General features: G+C 39.4%; 1 protein-coding gene across 5 annotated transcripts in view; it reads right to left on the bottom strand.

Moving 5' to 3' along the window:
• The window catches only part of LOC124245978 (cat eye syndrome critical region protein 2), a 160867-nt gene that overhangs the window by 17213 nt on the left and 118830 nt on the right, over positions 1-24824 (bottom strand). For all 5 annotated transcript variants that reach the window (XM_046673831.1, XM_046673847.1, XM_046673839.1 and 2 more), the window contains exons 5-9: positions 23874-23978; positions 21561-21610; positions 20633-20802; positions 14903-14986; positions 6453-6606 (exon numbers count right to left, since the gene is read on the bottom strand). In XM_046673831.1, the coding sequence (XP_046529787.1) occupies positions 6453-6606; positions 14903-14986; positions 20633-20802; positions 21561-21610; positions 23874-23978 (563 nt within the window). The remainder of the gene's footprint in view (positions 1-6452; positions 6607-14902; positions 14987-20632; positions 20803-21560; positions 21611-23873; positions 23979-24824) is intronic.

Raw genomic sequence — 24824 nt, 5'->3', positions numbered from 1 at the left:
GGTCAAACTTTCCCACTTGTTCAATACTTTTCTTTAAAGTTGGTTTGTTCAAATCAACTCAAAAAAGGTCCACACATTGCATGTGGTTGATATGTCTCTTAAATCTAGTTGAATTTCTAACAGTATCCTCTCCAATTTATTTGGTGGAGAAACTTGGTAATTTTGTCTTTGTAGAACTTCCCACATTCTGAATTTGGCTGACGGCATCTTCACTGTGGTGTTAATGTGCCCCCCAACTCCTTGGACCTCCTGTAAACTGGCAGTTACATCTAGGGGCTTTGAACAGACGAACAGGTTTGACTTGGGGGCAATACTATGTCATAAGTGATGCTGTGTATTTCCCTATCACTCATATCAGGAGAAATAGATCTGGTTTTCTCTCTTCATTATGTTAAATTTCATCAGTGTTAACCTGACCCTTCCATTATAAAGTTCCTCATCGGTCTTTCACCCAAAGTTTAACCAGAGTTCCAAGACAGAATTAAGGCGCAGGGAAAATTATTTTTGTGACTGTTTTCTCAATAGTTCCAAGGTATGTATTCAGTACCTCTAAAGACACACAGAAGAGAAGTTAATTCATTACGTGCAGTGGATGCTTTGGGTCCAGGGTTTGCAAAGAGCAAACTATGCATGTAGGGCGACTAGCTGACTGCTTGTGTAATAATAAATACCTAAGCAAGGTTTTATGGGAACAGAGCCCCATACGGCCTCCAAGCCTCAATTATTTACCTTCTGGCCCTTTACAGAAAGTTGGTGGATCTCTACTTTAGGGCATTAGGTCTCAACAGTCTCCTGAAACCTTAGTTGAGAGCAGCTTTGCCTACATCCAGTCTTCCATTATTTGTTATTCAAATTCTATTATTCCTGCTACATTTATTGACCAAATTCTTTTCCTCATAAGTTATTTGCATATTCTGAAATACAGTCTGTAAAGAGAAGGAAACAAAAACACTTGATCCTTTCCTCTATTTTACCAGTTTTCAGAATAACAAGCTGTCCCATTAAACTCCTACAGTGATCACTGATTTTTAAAAAAATATCATTATGAACTCATGAATTTATAACTCATTGGATGTTTTGTAATCTATTAAGTTTTTTGTTTTATTTCTTCAGTGCTTGGAATGTCCCATTTTGGCCAGCGAGAGCCCCTTCAGGTTGGCTCCTGTACTTTTTGACAGAGTTCCAGGAGTCTTTGATGCTTCTTTGCTTTCTATTATAAAAGAGTCTAGGCTCATCTTACATTTTTACTGCCCTAGTACTGAAATCAGTCATTTTCCGAGTCTTCATTCCTTCTGGAGGGAAATTATATTTAGAGACCACCATCTGAGTGTTAGGCATGCTCATTGCTATTGGGTCATGCTATCTTTAAAAAAATTATTCATATTGTGGGGCCGGCTCTGTGGCCGAGTGGTTAAGTTCGCGCGCTCCGCTGCGGCCGCTCAGGGTTCGGATCCTGGGCGCAGACATGGCACTGCTCGTCAGGCCATGTTGAGGCGGCGTCCCACATCCCACAACTAGAAGGACATGCAACTAAGATATACAACTATGTACGGGGCGGGGGGGGGGGGGGGTTGGGGGAGATAAAGCAGAAAAACAAACAAACAAACAAAAGAATGGCAACAGTTGTTAGCCTAGGTGCCAATCTTTAAAAAAAAAAAAAAATTATTCATATTGATAGTTGTATAATAATAATAATGAATCTAGCTACCTGGCTGTATTCTTATAATAGTTTCTTGACTATTTCCTGGGAGTTTGAAATCATACATTTCCTAAACAATATATATACATATGTATATATACATACATTTCTTTCCTTTGTTGAGAAGAAATCCCTACAAAACAATACAATATGGAATAGAATCAATGATAGAGAAAATCTTTGTTTTCTTCCTGACTTTAAAAGGAAATAATTGTTATGTTTCCCATTAAACAGAATGTTCAGTTCAGATTTTTTTTAGATACTAGTTAAGAAAGTTCCATTTTTTTTTTTTTTAAAAAGACTGGCACCTGAGCTAACATCTGTTGCCAACTGTCTTTTTTTCCTTCTTCTCCCCAAAGCCCCCCCAGAACATAGTTATAGGTCCTTCTGGTTATGCTATGTGGGACAGCGCCTCAGCATGGCCTGATGAGTGGTGCCATGTCTGTGCCCAGGATCCGAACCAGTGAAACCCTGGGCCACCGAAGCAGGCGCGTGAACTTAACCACTCGGCCACTGGGTTGGTCCTCTTCTTGCTTTCTAAATCACAGGATTCGTGTTTTTCATCAAATGAAAAAAAATCTCAACCGTTACATCTGAATATTTTCTCTAGCCTATTCTCTTGGTTGTTTCATTCTAGAACTTATAGTAGACACATACTGCATCTTTCATGCTATACACCACCTGAGTCAGTTATTAAGCTATTTCTATGAGCTCCAAATCCATCATTTCTCCATTCTCTGCTGGCTTTACATTCTGTCAAAAGGGAGTACTAGAGGGAGAATGAGAGGCAAGATGACGGGAGAAGGGACTTCTTTCTTCTTGTTTGCTTGCTGTTGCCATTCAACACTACCCCAGCATTGGTCCTTCATCTGTGGAGAGGCAGCTGGTTCTGATAACCCAGTTCTTTTGGTAGTCCCAGAAGCAGGTTGCTGCCTGCCTAGAGAGGCACCATCTTCAGGTGTCAGAGGTCCAACTTTGCACAGCCCCTCAACTTCCAGGTTCTGATAACCCCAACCTCTTCCCTTTGTTTCCCTTGCTTTAGGGGTGCTACTTCAGAACTCCTTTAACCTTTTTTTTACTTCTCTAACTTCTGTTTAACCAAGGACCCATATGTAGTTTTTGTTTTCATAACCAGACACTGAATGATTAACCAAAGGTAACTTCCTTCGTCATGTCTATCTTCTTTATCTCAGTGCTGCATTCTGTAATAATTTCCCAGATATATCTTCCAGGTCGCTGATTCTTTTCTCATGTGTACTTAACCTGTTAACCCAGTTATTAAATTATTATTTCAATAACCATACTTTACATTTTTAGCAGTTCTATTTGTTTCCTTTGAATTTGCCTGTATTTTCATCAAGGTTATTTTTTCCCCTATGTTTACAATTCCTTCCTTTTTATATCTGATAATGCTAAATATATTTCTTCTTTGTCTGTTGCATGTATCACCTACTGCTCACAGTGGTGCTTCCTTGTGTGCTCTGAAAGTCTAGTTTTCTACTCATCTTTTGCAGGGATTTGTTTATGGTTATCATTCTCAAGGTAGAGGTCCTAGACTGACCTAGACTGACCACTCCTGGCAGCCACAATTCAACCTAAGAGTTTGCTCACTTTCTGGATGCTGCTTTTAGTCCCCTAAAAAGAGCTCCTGATAACTCTTCTTTGATTAAGATTTCAGATATGCTCTTTAAAGGGTATTTATACAATATTAGATAAAATATTATAACATATAGATAATATATTACAAATATAATTTCCATGGCAGGAAGAATTTTTAGGTTACCTACTAACCCTACTGAGAGAAAGTCTCAATAATGTCCATTTCCAAACTGACTTGCTCGACTTAGAATGGAGATTTACGCCATTGTCCAGTCTCTTGTAACAACCTTTTTACACAAAGACAACACCAATAAATAGTAGCACATTTATTTGGGCTTTTCCTTTTTAAAAATTTTAGTAAAAAATATATTAAATGTACCTTTTTAAACCATTTTAAGTGTAAAAGTCAGTAGCACTAAGTACATTCACAATGTTGTACAACTACTACCATTATCCATTTCCATAACTTTTTCATCAACCCAAACAGAACCTCTATCTGCTAAATCGTAAATATTCAATCCCCTCTCCCCTACTTATTTCCCTTTGTGTCATGTCTTCAAGGTTCTTCCCTGCTGCAGCACGTATCAGCAATTCATTGCTTTTTAAGGCTATATAATAATCCACTGTAAGTACATGACACATTTTGTGAGGCAAAGGTGATAACAACTACACTGTGGAAATCCAATTATACCACATTTTGTGCATCCATTCATCCAGTGATGGACATTTGGGTTGTTTCTATCTTTTGGTTTCTACTTTTTCTTAATCCACTTCCCTTCTTTCAAATTTCTTTAAACAAATGAAAGCTACAAGCCTCTCCTTGGAAATATGTGCTCATGTGTCACATTACATTAGTTTTACCAGCCATTTCAGGGGACCCTCATCCTAGTGACTGACTGCTAGTACCGGTGGGACGATGCGTATGAACAGAAGCACACAATCGAGTAAAACTAATCATTAAGTCGTTTGCTTCATCTATAGATAGATCTTAAACATCAATATGAAAAATGTTCTGATGCACCCTCAACACAGATCAATACTGTTATGGTAAAAAGGACCCACACAATAAAATCCTCTTACAATTTAATGTCACAAAAAACTTGTTTCTCTGAGTTAACTGTTACAAACCTTAAAATTCTCCTATCAGTAAATAATCTATTATTTCCTTTTTTTTTTTTTACTTAGCTGCCAAGAAGTCAGGAAAAGTTTCTTGTTGTAACTATTTTATAGCCTGTAAAAATTCTCTCCACATTTCCTCCATGATAACTATCACTGTGAGCTTGCTGTGTGCTAGAGACTGTCCTTCTTTCACTTATTCCTTCTAACAAGGTCTGCATGGCCCTACATGACCTGACTCGTTACCTCTATGAACCATTTCCTGCCAACGTTCTCCTTGCTCTGCTCACTCTGACCCAGCCACACAGGCCTCCTGCCACACAGTCCCACCTCAGTGCCTTTGCACTTGCTGTTACCCCAGACTGCAGGGCTCTTCTCCATCAGATATTCATACGGCACCCTCACTCATTTAATTATTAAGTGCCACATCTTCCGAGAAGGCCTTCTTTTTTCTTTTTTGAGGAGGATTAGCCCTGAGCTAACTACTGCCAATCTCTCTCTTTATTGCTGAGGAAGACTGGCCCTGAGCTAACATCCATGAACATCTTCCTCTACTGTATATGTGGGACGCCTACCACAGCATGGCTTTTGCCAAGTGGTGCCATGTCCGCACCCGGGATCCGAACTGGCGAACCCCAGGCTGCTGAGAAGCGGAACATGCGAACTTAACCGCTGCACCCCGGGCTGGCCCCCGAGAAGGGCTTCTTAACAATCTTAACTTAAATGCCATTTATAACACGATGCTCCTTCTTTCTAAACCACTTTTATTTTTCTTGAGATCTCTTACCACTATCTATGATTCTACAATATTTGTTTATTCTCTGTCTTCCCACCATTAGAATGTAAGCTCCAGGAAAGGAGTTTTACTACCAAATTCCTAGAAGAGTGCTTAGCACAGAACAGGTGGCTCAAGAAATACTTGCTGATTTAAACAAAAATGTATAACATAAGCATGACTGATTTTACAGGTATAGAAACTAAACCACAAAAATAAGTTTTGAACCTGTCTGTATAGATTAAGGTTAAATGACAATAGTGCACCCAAGAAGAATGCTGCTGAAAATTATAAAGAAATGCAAGGCATAGTTACCTTCTAGAGGAATTTCTATCTAGCAGTGGAAATAAAACGTATGCAAAATCTTACAAGTAGAATATAATACATAATGTGGCACAGGATAAATATGTCGATTAAAACACTAAGGGTTTTAGAAGGAAGAAATGATTGAGGTAGGAATCAGGTTAGCCTATTAAGAAACATAAGGCACTACTTAGGAATGGGAGTAAAAATGCATATAAAAGGCCAGAATCCTTTAAATAGCCAAAATTTGTTATAATTTTTCATTGAAACACTGCATTAAAAAAGTTGAATCCATGTTATGCTGTTGTATTCAAAAATTCAAAAAGTTCAATACATTGATTTAAAAGAAAAGAAATATTAGTCTGTATTCAACCAAGCCAAATGATTGGTTTTCACAAGGTTTATCGGGTACAGCTTGTAAATATGGCTGCTAACACACCTGGAGATGGTTGGTATCCTCTGCTTTAACCACAAATGAAAGAAAAATAGTACACCAAGACTAAGACCCAGACCTAAGCCCGAGAAAACTATGTGCCCTCATAATACTAATGGGTAATACCTAGATTTGTATAGTGCCATACTTGAAAAAAATCTCTAAGACTTTTTCTTAAGCACATTTCATTTGTGTTCAAAATTATTTCTGTGAAATTAGTTGTCATCAATACCTTAATTTTTTTTTTTTGCTATTCCACACAAGGGACATGGCAGAGATGAGAGCAAACAAGCAAGAGCCGAGCCTGAAAGGAATCCCAAGAATGACAAGCACAAGTACCTTAGCAGGAATGCAACGGCAAGAAGACTGGATCCAGATGCATAAATAAGACAGAATACAACTGACGAGAGATTTAGAGAGAAATAGCTTAGACAAATGCTAGAACCTAGTTTGGTGTGGCTCTGGCTCCAGGAGGGCTATTCTCACATCACATGTAGCTCTCCAGACTGCACAGAAAACCCACATACCTTCCACTGCCTTGACTTTTTCCTCCAACTCTCGTTTCCTCTCCTCCTTTAGCATCTGCTCCTGCTCCTTCTTCTGCACTGCTAGAAGAATCTGCCGTTCTTCTTCCTCCTCTCTGCGCTTCTGTTTTTCTATTCTGGTGAGCACAGGGGTCTCCTGTGAGGAGCCAGGAAGTGCACAGGGTCAATACACAATAAGGTAACATTAGTTCTTTGCCTTGAGTTAAGATTAAATTTTTATTGAACTCGAGTTATTCAATAAATAATACTAGATAGCTACAGAATTTATATCATAACTACAAATTGATGTTATCATCTAAAGAAAAAATGTGTGGATGTATATAAACATATATAAACATTATATATATAGAAACATTAAAAGAATGGAGATTTAAAACAGGGTAAAACTTTTGGGCCCAATGATTTACATAATTTGTAGTCTTTGGAAGATAATCTTATGAAGAATATGATGAACCAGAGAAGACACACTGAGGCAGTTCAGAGACACAATTCTTACAGACTTAATATTTGGTAAAAGTGAAATCTTAAAAAGTATCTTCATCTAAGTAAACTAGAAGGATCACAGATAGTCACTAGAGAGAACATAGATTCACACCTTCAATAATGTACATAACTTTGAAACCCTTAACTTTCATAGTTTTTTTTTTTTAACTAAAACTGGGGGTTTGGTAGGAAGGGCCACCACTTTCCTTTAAAATACAGAGAAGAAATGAAGGTGACCATATTTATATCATCAGGTGGTCACTGGGAATGTGACTAAGAAATTTACTGAAAGGAAAAGTAAAGACAGGAAAACAGAACCACTACTGCCATTAATTTATGAAAGTTTACTCTGCACATTTTTCCAACATAACTAATTTCTGAGCCATTCTGTAGCCCAGAACACTGAAGCTAGGACTGAGATAGATTATTTATAATTTCTTCCCTTGACTTTTGTGCTGATGTGAAAGCTACAATTTTCAATTTTTTGAAATTGTTATTGATGAGGTAGTAACTGTTGCCTGCAGTAGAGAGCGTAAGCTGCAGAGATACAGAAAAATGAATCAGGTGTCAGCACAGGGAGAATTCACATTACCTCACAGAAAAGGTAAAATTAACCATCCCATTTTAGGTGAAACTTAATCAGGAATGTGAAGCTTTTCTTAACAGATCTTTTCAATAGGAAGACCACCTACGAATCTTCCACGCCAGATAAATTTTCAAAAGTTTTATATCAGGGAAACTGCATAAGTAGTCTTCATGTGGGGAGAAAAAAGATGAATGCAGATTGCCATTTATATAAGTCATCATTAAACACAAACTACTCTGATCACAATTTCATGTTATTTTCTTTATGATTCTTAAAACCAGTCTAGACTCTCATTTGACTCAGAATTTGGAAACGATCTTCCCTGACAGCAGATCTCAAAGTCATTTAAAAAAAAATTTTTTTTTTTCCTTTTTCTCCCCAAAGCCCCCCAGTACATAGTTGTATATTCTTCGTTGTGGGTCGTTCTAGTTGTGGCATGTGGGACGCTGCCTCAGCGTGGTTTGAGCAGTGCCATGTCCGCGCCCAGGATTCGAACCAACGAAACACTGGGCTGCCTGCAGCGGAGCGCATGAACTTAACCACTCAGCCACGGGGCCAGCCCCTCAAAGTCATTTTTATCATTAAAAGTCTATGAGCCTGACTTTAAAAGAGTTTGCCACCTACAAGGTAAAAATGTGGAGTGAATAAGAGAGGAGAGAGAAAAATAAAACAAAAAAATTAACAATATTGCACACATAACACTGTACTCATAAGGAGCCGCAGCTGCCCAAACAAAATTAGAGAAAGCTTCCTAAAATCTTCATCTAAGAGCAGGCAGTTTAGACATGCGAGATGATGTTCCTGAAACGGGGATGGTCCTGGCACTAAGCAGGACTGTTCTCAGGACTGCATCTCTAGCTATGGCCTCTTGAATGCCATTTAAGCACCTTCCCTGCATTCCAGAAGTACCCACCCCGCAGGGCCACACTTATCCCAACTTTTTGGCAACATTTTTTTTTTTTTTTTAAAGATTTTATTTTTCCTTTTTCTCCCCAAAGCCCCCTGGTACATAGTCGTGTATTTTTAGTTGCAGGTCCTTCTAGCTGCGGCATGTGGGACACTGCCTCAGCATGGCCTGATGAACGGTGCCATGTCTGTGTGCCCAGGATCTGAACCGACGAAACCCTGGGCCGCCGAAGTGGAGTGCTCGAACTTAACCACTTGGCCATGGGGCCGGCAACATTTTCACTCAGCTGAGAAGTCAGGGTGAAACTACAGTTAATGAACCAATTTGCCTTTGCTCCGTTCAGATGTACAGTGACTCCAAGGAGATACCCCTAAGATATCAATTGATAGGGTGGGGGAAAGGGAGAAGACAGGAAAACTAAGCTTTGAGAAAGGAATCACCATCACGGCACTGCATAGCCACGTTTTGGTGAATGACAGACCACATACACAACAGTGGTCCCACAGATTAGGACCATACGCCTAGGTGTGAGTAGGTTACACCATCTAGGTTTGTGTAAGCACACTCTATGATGTTCACACAGTAACGAAATAGGCTAACACATTTCTCAGAAGGTATCCCTCTTCTTAAGCGAGGTATGACCGTATTTCAAAGAAAACTATAGTGCTTTCTACACATCAGACACAATGAAAAAGGAGAGAAAAAAGAGGCATGTATAAAAACCATAAGTTATTTACATATATATAAAATAATGATAATGTGTGTGTATTCTGTCCCTCCCTGACAAAGGTTGGCAGGTGAAAACATGTGAAATATTCTTCCTTCAACCAGTACTATGGGATATGAAACAGGACCAGCATTTGAATAAGGACTAATGAAATGCAAGCCGTTGACTTATGAATAGAAATGTTAAGTCGCCAAAGAGTCATCTGAGTTTTACGCATTAAGTCAATGAAAGGGGGAAAAAGGGAAAAAATAATTACATAAATCTTAAGAATATCTATATAATTCTTTTTTGCAACAAATATGACAATAACTTATTATTCTTCACATGTAAAGATGTCTTACAAATCAATTAACAGTAGCACCCCTCCCCATCAAATGGAACTTGAATACACAGAAGATGGACAAACCATGTCAATGATCAAAGGAAAGTAAAATAAGCTTTTCATTTACAAAACTGTTAAAGATGATAAAAGTGATTGCAGAGATGTGGTAAAATGAACGTTATCAACCTGTCGGGGAAGAGGTCTTCGGGAGGACAATCTGGATATATGTATCAGGAACCCTAAACAGAGTAATTACATTTCTGTAATTTTTTTTTTTTTCTGTAAGGATTGGCACCTAGGCTAACAACTGTTGCCAATCTTTTTTTTTTTTCTTTTTCTGCTTTATCTCCCCCAAACCCCCCCCCCCCCCCCGTACACAGTTGTCTATCTTAGTTGCAGGTCCTTCCAGTTGTGGGATGTGGGACACCGCCTCAACATGGCCTGACAAGCGGTGCCATGTCTGCGCCCAGGATCCGAACCCTGGGCTGCCACAGCAGAGTGCGCGAACTTAACCACTTGGCCACGGAGCCGGCCCCAACATTTCTGTAATTTTATCTTAAAAATGAGATAAGCAAAATATTTGTATAAGTAGGTTTAAGTCAACATTATTTAAAATGGTGAAAAACTGCTAATATCCTAAATGTTTAATAATAGGTGAAATTATATAATCATCACTATGCAATCACTAAAAATTCTGTTTCTGAGGAATATCTAATGTAACATGAAAATGCTCACAATGTTCAATAAAAAACACAGGTCACAAAATAATATTCAATATGATCCCAGATTTGTAATAAATGCATAAATGGCCTGCAGCAAACATGTAAAAATGTAAATAGTGATGATTCCTGAACTGCGGGGATTTTTCTACGTGTCATCTCCCATTTTCTTCAAGAGCATGGACATTCTTTTGGACCCAGAACAATCACTTCCCAAGTGATCTGGGGAAAATCAACTTGTATTACATGTTCTAAAATGATCTAATTTTATTAACTTTTTACTCCCTCCACTATGTGATCCCTGTTAACAGTCTAAAATTAAAATGTTCAAGTACCAAAAGCTTAGAATTTTTAAATTTTAAGGTGATGTATTAAAAACTGATGACAGTTGAAGATATTTTGATAACAACGAAGCAGGAATTTTAAAACTTGGGAAAATCATAAATGTAAATGATTACTGCTAAGTCAGAGGCTCTACATCATTTTAAAAGATATGTAAAGATTACCTCAAATAAGTTTTTTTAACTGAAGTGAAATTCACATAAAATTAACGATTTTAAAGTGAACATTTCAGTGGCAATTAGCATATTCACAACGTTGTGCAACCACCACCTATACCAAGTTGCAAAGATTTACAGCACCCTGAAACCAGCCCCATTAACCAGTCGCTCCCCGACTCTCCCAGCCCCTGGCATCCACCAAAATGCTTTCTGTCTCTACGGATTCACTTACTCTGTGTATTTCACATAAATGGGATCATATGATATGTGTCTAGCTGTTTTTAAAATACATTAACATTTGTGCTAAGCAGTTAAGATGTAACAATTGAGTCACTCGAATTTATAGCATCTTAAAAAATAAACTTAAAGCTCCCAGAATGTCCACTGAAGCTGAGGGGCAAGAAAGGAGGTCAAGCCCCTGCACTGGCACTGGCCTGACTACCAGTGCCCACCGTGGCCTCTTTCCTGTGTTTCCACCCCAAACTCAACCTCCACGTCTCACTCCACCTGTTCTCTGATCACTTTCCCCAGACCTCCTACCCAGCAGTACTGCTTCATCACTTCTTCAATAGAAACCTTCTCATGCCCTTTTCTCTTTCATCATCATGTGTTATAATTTCAGCAGTTCCCATCTGATATGAATTTAACAATTATTATTTTATATAAATTGTATCATACACATCTGAAAAAAATCTATGTTGTGCACCAAGGGTCTGTCTTAAAATTTCCGTGCTAATTTTCAGCAGCTCACCACCCCTGGGTAAAGCAAGTACTAATGAAAACACTCACCACTAAAGCCCAGGACTCACCAGCCAAAGATACTTCCAGTAGTGTTTTAAACTTAAACAGTTTGAACACTAATAATTTAAAAAACAAGTACAACCAAATGAACAAAAACTGTACAAAAAACTGAAGAGATAAAAAACAGTATCTTACACTGCAATTTTTTCTTTCTTTAAATGGAGTCAGTTGCAAATGGGGTGTGCGTTGGTGTTTAAAGGCTATATAGGCGAGAAAGAGGCCCGCTAGAATCAAGTAGGGATTTTAATGAGAAGCACTTTGAAATACTCTACAGGACTACAAATAAAATCTCCGGTTGAAGCAGGGCCCAGGCCTCCCCTTCCGTGCTCCCCTCCCCCAAGGGCAGGTCATCAGACTCCCTGGCAGCCTTGCCAGCTTTAGCAGCACACTTGAGATTGTACCACCACAATGAGCTCCCGAGCAACAGCAATGTCCAGATCCCCTGGTAAAAATAACCCCTGCAGCCCCAATCCCGGGGTTCAGAGAGACAATCTCTCTCCACTGCTATGTTCTCCAGGAGTCACAATTAAAAGACTTTTGGAGGCAAGAAGATTGGACTCCTGGGTTATCACTATCCGTCAGAAACCCTGCCTGTAAGGCTTTAAAGGCCTGAAGATTTTCTGCTGTTTAAACAAAAAAGCACAAAACTCCGCCCACACTAAGGTTTTCTGCAGTATATTTGGTACCATTACAGATACTCAGAGTCTCTATAATTCCATGGTTACCTGTAACTAAAACTAAAGAGAAGGGGAAAAAAAGAAAGGAAAAAAGGAAAAAAATCACTCCCAAGAAGAACTAAAAGAAGAACCTTTTAGCGTTTGAAGCTAAGCTTTTGCTTGCAGCAATGAAGAACTTTTGGTCTGTATTGAGACAACTGTGCAATCTGAAATGTAAACGAGGGCACTCAGCCCAGAGCGGTCAGAGCAGGAAGGAGAGCTTCCAAAGAGGTGCTGGTTCCGAAGTGACAGAGATGGTGGAGAGGACCCGAGAAAGCAAGAGGAACCAGAAAACCATCTGAGAGCTGTGGCTGGCCATGAGCCATGAGGGCCATTCAGAACCAGCTGCTGCGCTGGGGAGAGCGAGGGCGGTCCTTCTGGAGCTGCCAATCCAGAGTTATTACATGTTGGGCAATTTATCCCCTGGCAGAACAGGTATATGAACTGAAAAAAAGAGTTGTCCAAATATACTGAAGTAAATACAAATCTATAGTTTCTCCCTTTTCAGGGTAGAACACACTTAGTTAATGCCATCATCTCTGTAATGTACTATCACATTGTCACTTCAATTTAAGCCATGAAAACATCACTGCGGGGCAGGAAGAAGGTTCCACACTGTAAGGCCAGCCAAAGACATGGTCTAGAGTCAACCCAAGGTAACCCTTGCTGTGACCACTCCACTGTTTAATGTTCGGTGAAATGTAAAGCTGCAACAAGTGAAGTGGTTAAAACGTGGAGAGAGCATGAGAACTGGCCAGCACTGAGTCTGGACATGAGAGTTAGATTAGCAATCAACAGAGAAAAATCTTCTCAGGTAAAAGACAAGAGTGAGAGGGGGAGGTGTGCGAGGTGGAGGTGTGGGAGTGCAGGCAGCTTCTGCAGCCCTCAGCGTGAGAAGAGGCCACCCAACACCCCCATTTTGCCTGCCTCTCTCTTATTCATGGCCTCTTCCTTCACTTTACTCTCCTATTTGATTCCATCATCAAATATAGCCTTACCTGTGATCTAGGGTCCTTAGGCCTCATTCCACTCCCATCTTGCCAAATTTTAAATCTCAGTAAATATAAGTATCAATTTTGTCCCTTCCTATAAGTGTGATGCTAGATAAAGTCTTTTAACTACTCTGAACTGTCACAAAATGAAAACACCAAACAGTTGGCTCTTGGATGCTGCTTGGTAAATCCTTTTAATACCTAGTTGTTGCCCCAAATATCCTCTTTTCACCGAACATTGCATCTCAACTACCACCTGATGCCCTGTCTGTCTTCAGAGAACAGAGGGACATCCAATGTGAACTCCTGATATTTTCCTTGCCACCTCAAAAGTTTGTCTTTACATAGGAGAAACGTGAGCAACTCTACTCCATGGCGAGCCTGCCTTGTAGGCCCTTCACCTTACGAGTCAGCAACATCCACACTCCTCACTTGGATATCTTTCATGTCCATGCTATACCTCCAAATTAGGAAAAAAAAGGAACCTGCCACAAGCTCTCCACAATCTTGCCTCTTTACCCTTTCATGATTTGTTTTCTCTCATCATCATACTTCTCAAAAGGACATAACATGATAATCAATAAGAATCCATCTTTTTATTAACTAGTCAACTTCTTGCAACTTGAACTTTCATAGCTACCATTCTCTAATGAAATGTTTTTACCGCTCAAAGGTCATCTCCTCCTCTATTCCAGACCCCGCATTTCCAATAGGAGGGATTCTAACTGCCAGTGCCTGCTGGAAGGACTGCTCACTAACTGCTTTCTTACCTTCCAGTTTTTCCCTACAAAATCAATTATCATGGTGTGACCAGAGACGTATCTTCCTAAAACAAAGATCGAATGATATAACCTCCCTTACTTCTGCCTGCCTATGGAAGATATAAGCACGATAGTCAGGGGACTCCAAAATCTGTTTCAGCCTTTTCTTCCACTTTACATTATAGTATATCTATATGCTAGCCACATCCAAATACACGCTGCTCTTTGACCATATTATAGTCACGTGTCGCTTAACGACAAACATATGTTCTGAGAAATGTGTTGTCAGGCAATTTAATTGTTGTGTGAACATCATAGAGTGTACTTACACAAAGCTACAGGGTAGAGCCTACTACACACCTAGGCTATATGGTACTAATCTTATGGGACCACCGTCGTACATGTGGTCCATCCTTAATTGAAACAGCATTATGTGGCGCCTGACTGCATGCACCATACTCTGGGCTTTTGTTTTCATTACTCCTGCATATTACTCCTCCACCCTCTCTGTCTACCATCAAAATCTTAGCAAGCCTATCGGGTTCAGGTGAAATATAGCTCTGCCTGTCCCAACTCTCCTTTCTTTGGCCAGCTCCAATTCCTTACCTCTTTGCATTCATGAACTTCTATTACATGTATATTTACTATGATACTTATCATTCTGATCTATATGAAATTAAATATGATGTGCTTATCATTCCAGGAGATTGTAATATCCAAGAGTTTGAACTCATGTCTTATTTTTATCATTCCTTCTCTTTCTAGAAATGCATTTTATGTATAAGAATGCCCTATAAAGGTCTGAGATTTTAAAAAATGATGTAAATAAAGAATTAGGACTAAAAGGAGTACACAAAATAAAATGGAACAATCCTTTTTGAACACTTAAAATTCCTCTCTACTCTCACACACACTCACCTCTCGCTTGATGGATTTGATGAACAGGTGGTCAGACATCCACCTAGGTTGCAACTCTGCCTTTGTGCGCTGTAGACGCTTTTCCTATGGTCAGAAGTGAGGAAAAGAAAGGAAGAGATAGATTAGGGTGTTCTCAGCTTCTGCCACTGCTGCCGCCAGTAGAAAAGTGGCCTTTAAGGCACACAGGTGATGGCTTTACCTACAAAGGGCCAAAGGTATCCTTAGGACAGTCAGTAAAGATGACTATTCAACTCCACAAGGTACCAAGCCAGTTTATTCTATTAAAAAAACAAAACCAGAACAACTCATAGACACCAGGTGTCTCCTTTGTCAATCTTTATGACTGGCAAGAAATACCCTTAACTGTTTGTTTAAACATTTAAAAAAATATTTTGTTTCAAATTATTAAGGGAAAGCCATGCTTGATCACCTTTAGTTGACAGGAATGGCTCTGAAAGAGGGCGTCTGAGCAGCAGACGGCAGAGATCCCTGTCGAGGCGGTTCAGTGGCAGCAGTGAGAAGTAAGAGGAGCTGCCCGGGCTGGGTCAGAAGGAGTAAGACAGAGAAGGGAAAGACTCACCAGCAGGAATCAGAGCCTGCCTGAGAGGCTGAGCCCTGAGAAGTCTGCAGAGGCTAGAAAGTGAGCGCCATAGGGAATTCAGAGGAGGAGTGTGAGGACTGTCTGAAGCTAGGCAACCATTTTGATGGCCAATCTAAGTTTTGTTTCTGTGGGATAAGCCCCATAGCTTCATCGTTGTGAAGTACTATTAAGAGGTAGTAAAGCAAGGGTCTTGAAGCCGAGTAATTTCTTTTCTTTTTCTCCCCAAATTCCCCCAGTACCTAGTTGTATATTATAGTTGCAGGTCCTTCTGGTTGTGGTATATGGGCTGCCGCCTCAGCATAGCCTGATGAGCAGAGCCATGTCCGCGCCCAGGATCCGAACCAGGAAAACCTGCGGCCGCCAAAGCGGAGCACGCAAACTTAACCACTCAGCCACCGGGCCGGCCCCTAAGATGAGTAATTTCTGTGGCTTCAGTATCAGTATCAGCACTATCCAGGTTTGGTTCTGGCATCACTTAACCAAAAATCTTCAGACTTGAAGAATCAAACAGGTAAAGCAACAAAGGATAAAAAAGTCAATGAAAACAGGGGTGGTTTATACATTGTAAACATACTGCACAACTATGGCAGTTGATTTAATGAGACAGAGCGTTAGAAAGCTTTTCTGTTATGAGAATGACTAGGCCTACTGCAAATGCAACCCCAACTGTCAGAGGTGCCATGAGCCTCCTTTTCCCAAAAGCTACCCCAGCAGTTTTCTCTAATGTGCCTGTGAGCAACCCCTCTACAATCTTTAAGACCCCAACAGGAAGAGTCTTCAACTTAAAAAAAAAAACGTAAAACCTTACCACGGAACTCCCTTTCAAAGAGATCATGCCAGTTTCCCTGCCACTAGCAATAGGTCAATAACAGTCTGGTTCCAACTGCGCCAAATCAGATGAAAGTTACTATCAAGGAAAAGTGGTGTTCTTGATACAGAAGGTGAGCTCCTTTTCCTCTGTACTTTACTATCATCTTTGGAGTGAATTATCTATACCCTTAATCAATTTACTTGTTAAAGATCTAATGCTTATAAGCTGTCTAAAGACTACTGTCTGTAAGATTAGCAAAAATATTTTTACTAGTCTACGTCCCCTTTATTTAAATCTTACCATAAAAATTTAACTTTATATGGTCAAAGCAGGCCTCACCTCTGATTCTCTTATTCCTTTAAAGTTTACAGGGCTGTCACATCTTTACAATTCATCCTATCTGCTTTACCTCTCTTCTGACTTGTACTCATTTTGGTAAGAAGTGTGGATATAGTTTTCTACCAAAATTTCTCATTGATTATCCACCACCATAAAAAATGGAAGGGACCAAGTGCCCAGTGACTGCTAAGTATTACACCAGGTACTATGATGACGTGGGTCTTTTCATTCCCAGAAAAATTCTGTGGAGTTATGGCCTTTTGTTTTACTAATGAGAAAAGTGAAATTCAGAGATATCAAGTAACTTATCCAAAGGGATAGCTAAGAAAAGGGCAGCACTATAATTTATAGAAGCTGAAGGGAAAGCTAGTCACTCCCACCAAACCACACATTAGCCTTCATCCATCGTTCCAGGTGTCTGTGACTGCTTTACATACTACATTTTCATACGCAAGCATCACATTCTATTTTACCGATATGCGTCTCAATTCAGATTTGAATCATAGGTTTTCTTCATTATCAGAGCAAACTACTTTTGGCCAAGACAAGTAGGATGGGTAGTGGTAGGTTAACACAGTTAAAGCAAGGGATTTAGAAAATGTATATACTTCAAGCACTTATTTTAACAATGTAGAAATGTTCCGTCACTCACCAATCCTACATGGAGGGCCCCATCGAGAGGGGTTTCCTGAGATTCTTTCATATAAATCACCCTCCTACTCCTTTATTTTTCCCTCTAGTTTTGTTTTTTTTTAAGTGAAAGTGAGATGTTAAGGACATTTGTAATCCAAATACAGAAATCTTAAGATTTTAACAATTCTTTCCCATCCAGTCTTTACTGTTTTACCCTAATTTGACAGTCAACTTTTTAGAAGCAACTGATCTTTAATGATTTTTTTAATAAAAACTTTTTACACTCATACTTTATTGGTTTCATGATATTTAATTGTGTAAATTCAGTAATAAGTTACAATGGATACAACAGGTTGGCAAAAATATTACAACCGTTGATGAACATAAAACTCTGCTGAAGGCCAAGTTCAGCAGACTGTGAGGAGTTCATACTTGTGTCCTGCCTTGAGTAAATCCTTTATGATAGCTGGTCTATTAAATGAAAGCTCCTTGAGATGCTTCTAACATACTGATCTATGTGGTTATACATGGTAGGACTAGTTATCCCACTGCTCCCACCTTATAATATTTACATTCACCTGGTATTTAGGAGGAAAATCTTTATCATTCTAGGATTTGGCTAAGGTTATAATAAATCCCAATTTATCTTGATGAATACTGACACCCAAACTTAGTCTTTCTTTCCAGAAAGAGACGTCTTAATATATTTACATTGAGACCTCAAAAACATGTCTAACAGTTTTGTAGCTTTTTCTTTCTTATCAACTACACACAACTCTAGTTAGATTCACAGCAAAATTTGTCTTGTTGCTACTGTAAATGGGTTTATTTTCAGTGATATTTAAACTTTAGGATGCACAAGAGTCACCCGAAGAGCTTTTACATCTGCAGGTTAACAGACACCACCTCTGACCTTCTGGCGGGGCCTGGGGGCAGGGCATTGACAGGAATCTGAGCTTTTACTAAGCACGCCAGGTGATTCAGATGCAGGACATCTAGTTAGTCGGTATTATTACTAAGTTCTAATCAATCGACTTTATAAGTGGATTTACATTACTCCAGGCAAAACATTCTAAAACTTTGCCTCTTCTCTTCTTTTTTGTTATATTACACTGGACAAGACTTCCAAAACAATATTACCAGCACTACAGACTTAGGCTTAACCCTGCTGGGTTCTGAGTTGTTACTCTTTAGGTGAAGAGATGGTTTTACTTGTCAGTATCAAGGACTTGATATTTATACTACTGAATGAAGAGAGTGTGTTTAATTTTCTGAGGAATAGGGATCTAAGACACCAATACTAAATGAACAGGTTAGCTACCTATTTCTTCATTTTTGACATGCTTGGAGATTATCTTCTCTGGAAGGTTTAGAAAATTTTACCTGTGAATAAATCCAAATAATTCTGGAGCTTTTGACGGGATTCTTTTGTGAAAACTCTTCTTCCCCAATGACAGGTCCGCTATGGTTTTCTATTGCACAATTTAGATTCTCTTTTTTTGGTAATCAACATCCCATTTCACTGAGGTTTGCAAATTTAGAGCACTGCACAGTTCTCAAAATATCAAATTTATTATTTCTTTTTTTTGGTTTCTGATTTCATGGTTCTTGAGAATTATATTTAAGGTTTATCTTAATTTTTTCTTCTCTTGCAAAGAGTCAATTCTTGAAATTTTTTGCATCAAAACCATCAGCTTTATGCATGTAGGTTTTTCCCTCTTAGTTATCCTATCCAAAAAAATCTCAGGTTGAACATTGCAGTAAAAAAGCAGAAATTATAAAAGAAGGTTTAAGCATGTTTAGGTATACGCCTTATAGATGATTTAATGTGCCATCATCAGTCCTAGCAATAAAGTCACATAAAAGATTACATAAAGTTATAAAACCATCTCTATAAAATAGTTAAACAATTAGATTATATATTTCAATTCTTGGAAAAAGCATCACGGTGAGCCACAGATCACAAAAACTACGTGTAATTATAGTGTATGGAATTAAGTATATTGATGGGGAAATGCAGACTTTTTTGCTCATTTGTGATAATGTAATTCGTTTTGTGTGTGTGTGTGTGTGTGCGAGGAAGATTGGCCCTGAGCTAACATCTGTGCCAATCTTCCTCTATTTTGTATGTGGGATGCCAACACAGCATGGCCTGATGAGCAGTGTGTAGGTCTGCACTCAGGACCTGAACCTGCAAACCCTGAGCCGCCAAAGCAGAGCATGTCAACTTAATCACTGCACCACTGGAACGGCCCCATGAAAACGTAATTCTTGAAGCACTATTTGTAAGTTCTTGCTATTAGAGAAAGGTGAATTTCCAGAATTTTCCCTAAAGCATCAACTTGCTTAATGGTTAGAAATATCATTGGATTCACAACAAATTAAATAATATATTTATCATTTTTTACCTCTCTAAAGGTACTGCAGCAATAATTTATAAATACTTTCTCTTCAGATTTCATGGGCAGGTGGTCAAGTTTTTGTCTTCTATTAACATGTATTAACAATCAGGAGTATTAGAATTACGAAATAAGCAAACTGAATAATTATTGAGCATCTGCCATAGAAAAGGCATCACACAGGTGTTGTGGGGGTTTAAAATGATGAGTAAGACATGGTCCCTAATCTGAAGATGCTTAAACAACTCACAGTGAAATTAAGTGAGGGATGAGGAAACATGTTAGGGAAGAGAATCCTAAGATTGGGAGAAACAGGATGGCTCATGGAGATAGCTTTAAAATGGGGCTTTTGAAATAGTATTCGAATGGGTGGGGCAGACAGGGGAAAGATGTTGGAAAAAGTCATGAACTAGGGTGTATATGTATGAAAATATAGGATGTATGGTTTATGAAACAAATTGCCTTGAAGCTGGAGGAGGCGACACATAGAGCTCAGGTCCAGTTGGGAAAAGAGCCGGCACTGGAGCGACAAGGATTCTTCAGAGCTTGCTGCTTAGTGGGAGAGAGGGAGGCCATAAGAAGACGATTTTAAAAAGCTGGGAGCATATACACAGAGGTACGCACAGGGTGCTCTGAGAGACAGCTGCAGGCTCAGGGAATGTTTCCTGAGGAATGTTACAGAAGGAAAGGTGGCTCCAGATTTGAAAAGCCCTTGTGGTACTGGGGGTGGGGGGCACTGAGGACTTCTTGGGGTAAGGAGAATTAAATTACTGACTCACAGTGAAGGAGAGTGGGTAGCATGAGGTCCCCTTTTAACACTCCAGATGAGAGAAGACAGAGGCTATACCACTTACAGGAGACAGGAGAATGTATTCAAAACCTCTAACGAATAATCCTTACGTAACATGGCTGGATAACCTCCTATAGAGGGAGGAATCACCGCATACCTTCTGGGCAATCATGTTACAGATTTCAGGCAGGAAATCCTCGCTGAGGAGCTTATAGAGCTGCCGTTCTCGAAGGGAGGTCCGCTCCCGAAAACTCTCTGTGACCTGTCTCCATTCTTCTTCTGTTTGGCAAAGGAGCCACCAAGTGCCTTGACCCGGCCCTTGGGATCCTAAAAAAGAAAAGGATGGGTTCATTAAATAGATCTCACTAGGAGCTTTTTTCCTATTTATTCTCAATTTCATTTTTACCCTGGGTCATGACCAAAACTAGGCAATCAGAAAAAACGGAGACCTATTACTTTTTAAATTTTAAGCTTGACAATGTATACTTTTGGTTTTCCTGTTACTATCACTATTTACCCCTAAAAGTTAAGATTGCCTACAGGCAATACAAATATAACTTTTGTGACCTTCATAAGATAGATTTTAATATCCTAAAAATGCTTAAATGTATTTACTTTCCATGCAATTGATTTTGACTTGAGGTTTGGCAGTCTTCCTTGTTTCATTTACACTGAGAGTGTAAACTGATATCTCCTGACAAATTTATGCAATCTGGATTACAGAAATGAAATCTAGGTAGGAAACCAGTATACTCCCTTATGCAGTAAAGCATTCTACATTAAAAAGATAGCTCTTTGAGAAGTTGCTCATTCATCCCACTGTTTGGGTGTCTATTACACTGAGTCCAGGTAACAGGATACAAGTGGAAAGACCTGGTCTTTACCTCTAGTTATTCATCAGAGGGAGAGATGGGGACAGGATCAAGTGTGAGGAAGAGAGAACTGGAGGGCAAGGAGAATAGTTAGAAGGTCACTGCAATAACCTTAACTGCTTTGTATGACTCTGGAAAATGAGAGAGTCACCATCATAATATAAATCAACCATGCTTACTTAATCCTTTCTAAACTCCAGCAAAGGTCATTACCATTTCTTGTCTGTATCTCAGATACCAAGGAGTTTTCTTCTGGCTTTTCACTGAAACACAGGAAAAGGAGGTACCAGTTAAAACAAAGACATGTTCAAAATTGTCCTGTGCTTCCCCCATAAGGCAGACTCAATTAACTTAATACAAGGAGAGTGGTGTGTGTGTGTCAGGGGGGCAAGGTCAAGATAAGGAGGCGCCGGCCCTGTGGCCGAGTGGTTAAGTCTGCACACTCTGCTTCGTGGCCCAGGGTTTCACTGGTTCAGATCCTGGGCGTGGACATGGCACTGCTCATCAGGCCATGCTGAGGCAGCATCCCACATGCCACAACTAGAATGACCTACAACTAGAATGTACAACTATGTACTGGAGGGATATGGGGAGAAGAATTTAAAAAAAAGAAGAAAAAAACCAGATTGGCAACAGACGTTAGCGCCAGTGCCAATCTTTAAAAAAAAAAAAAAGATGATGAGTGACTGTCCTGAATAAACAAACACCAGGATGCAGGTGTGTTGGTATAGAGAGAAGGACTGCTGTATAGGAAACCAATGTTATGCTAACATCAATGAATAGAAAAATACTAACTTTTAAAACATTTTTTTTGTAATCAAACAGTTAAGTGTTAATAGTTAAATGCCGAGAAAAAAAGAACTATAGGGATTCCAATATCCTCCTCACTGAGGCAAGGCTGCCCTATAGACAAGGCACGTTTAATATAACCTCACATACAGCAGAGGGTAAGAACATGTGATCTGAAGGCAGACTGGCCCTGTTCAAGGCTTGTCACTCACCACTTGACCTTGGGAAAGCCAATTAACTTTCCTGTAAAATGGGGCTATTACTAACGCCTACCTCAAAGGGATGTTGGGATTAATATAAAATACAAAGTACTCGCACAATGGCATTAGGTATCACTGCCATTTATATTCCCGAGTCGTACAGGACATTCTCTGTGGACTTTTTTGGGGGCTTGCTCTCAATTATCTAAAGCAGTACTCTTCTACAGAAGTTTCTGTGAAGATTAAAATTTCTATATTTTTGCTGTCCGATATGGTAGCCACGAGCTACATGTGGCCACTGAGCACCTGAAATGTGGCTTGTGTGACTGAGGAACTGAATTTTAAATTTTATTTAATTAAAAAATATGTATATACTGTATTGGATACAGAGCTCTAAAGAGTAATACCACCAGTAGAGGGTAGTACAAGTCCACGTATGTTTGCTAGAATGATTCTATATTCCCAACACTTGAATTGTTGGTACTTACAAGAAAATGGAGATAGGCATAAAACGGCTTTCTGAACACAGGAGGAGGTGTGGATTGCTAACAAGATCCAAGCACAGAGGCCACATGTACAGAATACGATCAGAGACATTTCTCACAAACACTGGTAGGAGGAAAGCTGCCAGCTGCAGCCACGTTCCGGGAAGTTAAGTGGAACGCAGATTCTTATATGTAAAAATATCAAATTCTGATTGATTTATTCATAATCTAATTCCTAGAAAACACTTCTTAGTGGTTAATAAGCAACACAGTGAAATTTGGCCTACTCTAAGCATTTAGATTATTTAGTAGTTCTAAAATTTAGAGGGAAGAAGCAATTTGTCCTGTGATTCTAATTTTTAAGAACATGACCTAACTTTCATAGGTAGATAATGACAGGTCTGATGGTAGAATTTCTTAAAAGAATTGCTGAAACGTAACGTAACCTTTCTTTGCTAAAATTAAATATAAAATAAAGACTATAAAAATGTTAAAGATCTGACCTTTTCTTTATTGTAGGAAATGGTATTTTAAACAAAATAATGCATGTTTGCTACTAAAATCTTGTAACAGGAAAGAATTAACTCCTGAACTCAGGTATGATATATAATTCTATTAAAATGCTGATTATTAGTCAACACTTAATCACAGAATTAACTTGCTCCACGCTCCTATGAAAAAACGTGCGGCAGAACAAATTTTAAAAGTTAACACATACTTAGCACTCACTACGGGCCATTCATTGTTTTCAGTTCATTACACTGTCACATTCACTGTCTTGTTCAATTCAATCCTCATTACTACTAGCACCCCCACTGTCCAATAAAAGAACAGGCTTAGAGAGGGGAGGGAGCTTGCTGGAGGTCGTGCAGCTAGGGCTTCGTGATGCCTAGCGCACACGCAGTAATTTCATGGGGAGTCTGATTGAGATCTCCATAATTTACGTCCTTCCCATGGCTCGAGTGAAGATCAAGGATGAAGGAACAAATGAAATTTAGGTCCCTCCCAGCATGAGGGTCTAGAACCATCAAAGACTAATGAGATCTTCTTACCTCACTGTAGTCTCTTCCTGGAGTTTCTTCCTTTTTGGGGGTCTTCCTCTTCTTTTTCCTGTTTTCCCAGGAACACTTGAGACATTCTTTTGTCCTTCGCTTTCCCTAAGAAATAGTATATTAATTAGAAATGTTCTGTCATAGGATTGATGGGTTACATACGACTTTTAAATGAGTAACTGCAGCTTTTCTGGCCGAGAGATTACTACAAAAGACTAAATGCAGCAGCCATCGGGAAAGAACAGGGGGACTTCCTGTCTTCCACTACTAGAGAGTGGAACCAAGGAAAACTGACCTTCTACACTATTAAAAACTGAGTAAGACGTAGCACTTTCTTAATAGTGAGCACTCCTAGCAATAGGAAAGTCTAATAAAACAAGCTGACAGCACTGTTCTGGGATGCTATTGATAGCAGGGGTCTCTTCCTCATTTAGGAAGGCTTATGTTCAGGCATTCTTTAAGGTCCGTCTAGTCCTATACTGACAGGGTAGATCACCAATTCTAGCAGAAAAAAGGTATTCTCAAGAAGTGACTATGAAAGAGGAAAACTGCTACAGTGAAATGACTGTCCTGCTCTGAGCTAACGTCTGTTGCCCTTTTTTTGGGTTTATTTATTTTTTACTTCTTCCTCTTCTACCCTAAGCCGCCCAGCACATAGTTGTATATTCTAGTTGCAGGTCCTACTGGCTCTGCTATGTGGCTTACCACCTCAGCATGGCCTGACGAGCGGTGCCATGTCTGCACCCAGGATCCAAACTGGCAAAACCCTGGGCCGCCGAAGCGAGCACGCGAACTTAACCACTCGGCCATGGGACCGGCCCCGCCCTTTCAATTTTTCTATGAAATAACTCTTTGCATCTCTTTGTGTCATGCTGTTATAGCCAATCCCTTCATAAGAAAAAACTTTTTTGCCGCAGAATTCTGATGTATTTAATTTTAATGACATTTTTT

The sequence above is a fragment of the Equus quagga genome, chromosome 1 (genome assembly GCF_021613505.1).
Source record: "Equus quagga isolate Etosha38 chromosome 1, UCLA_HA_Equagga_1.0, whole genome shotgun sequence".
Classification (NCBI taxonomy): Eukaryota; Metazoa; Chordata; class Mammalia; order Perissodactyla; family Equidae; genus Equus; species Equus quagga.
This window is presented reverse-complemented; position numbering and strand designations above follow the sequence as displayed.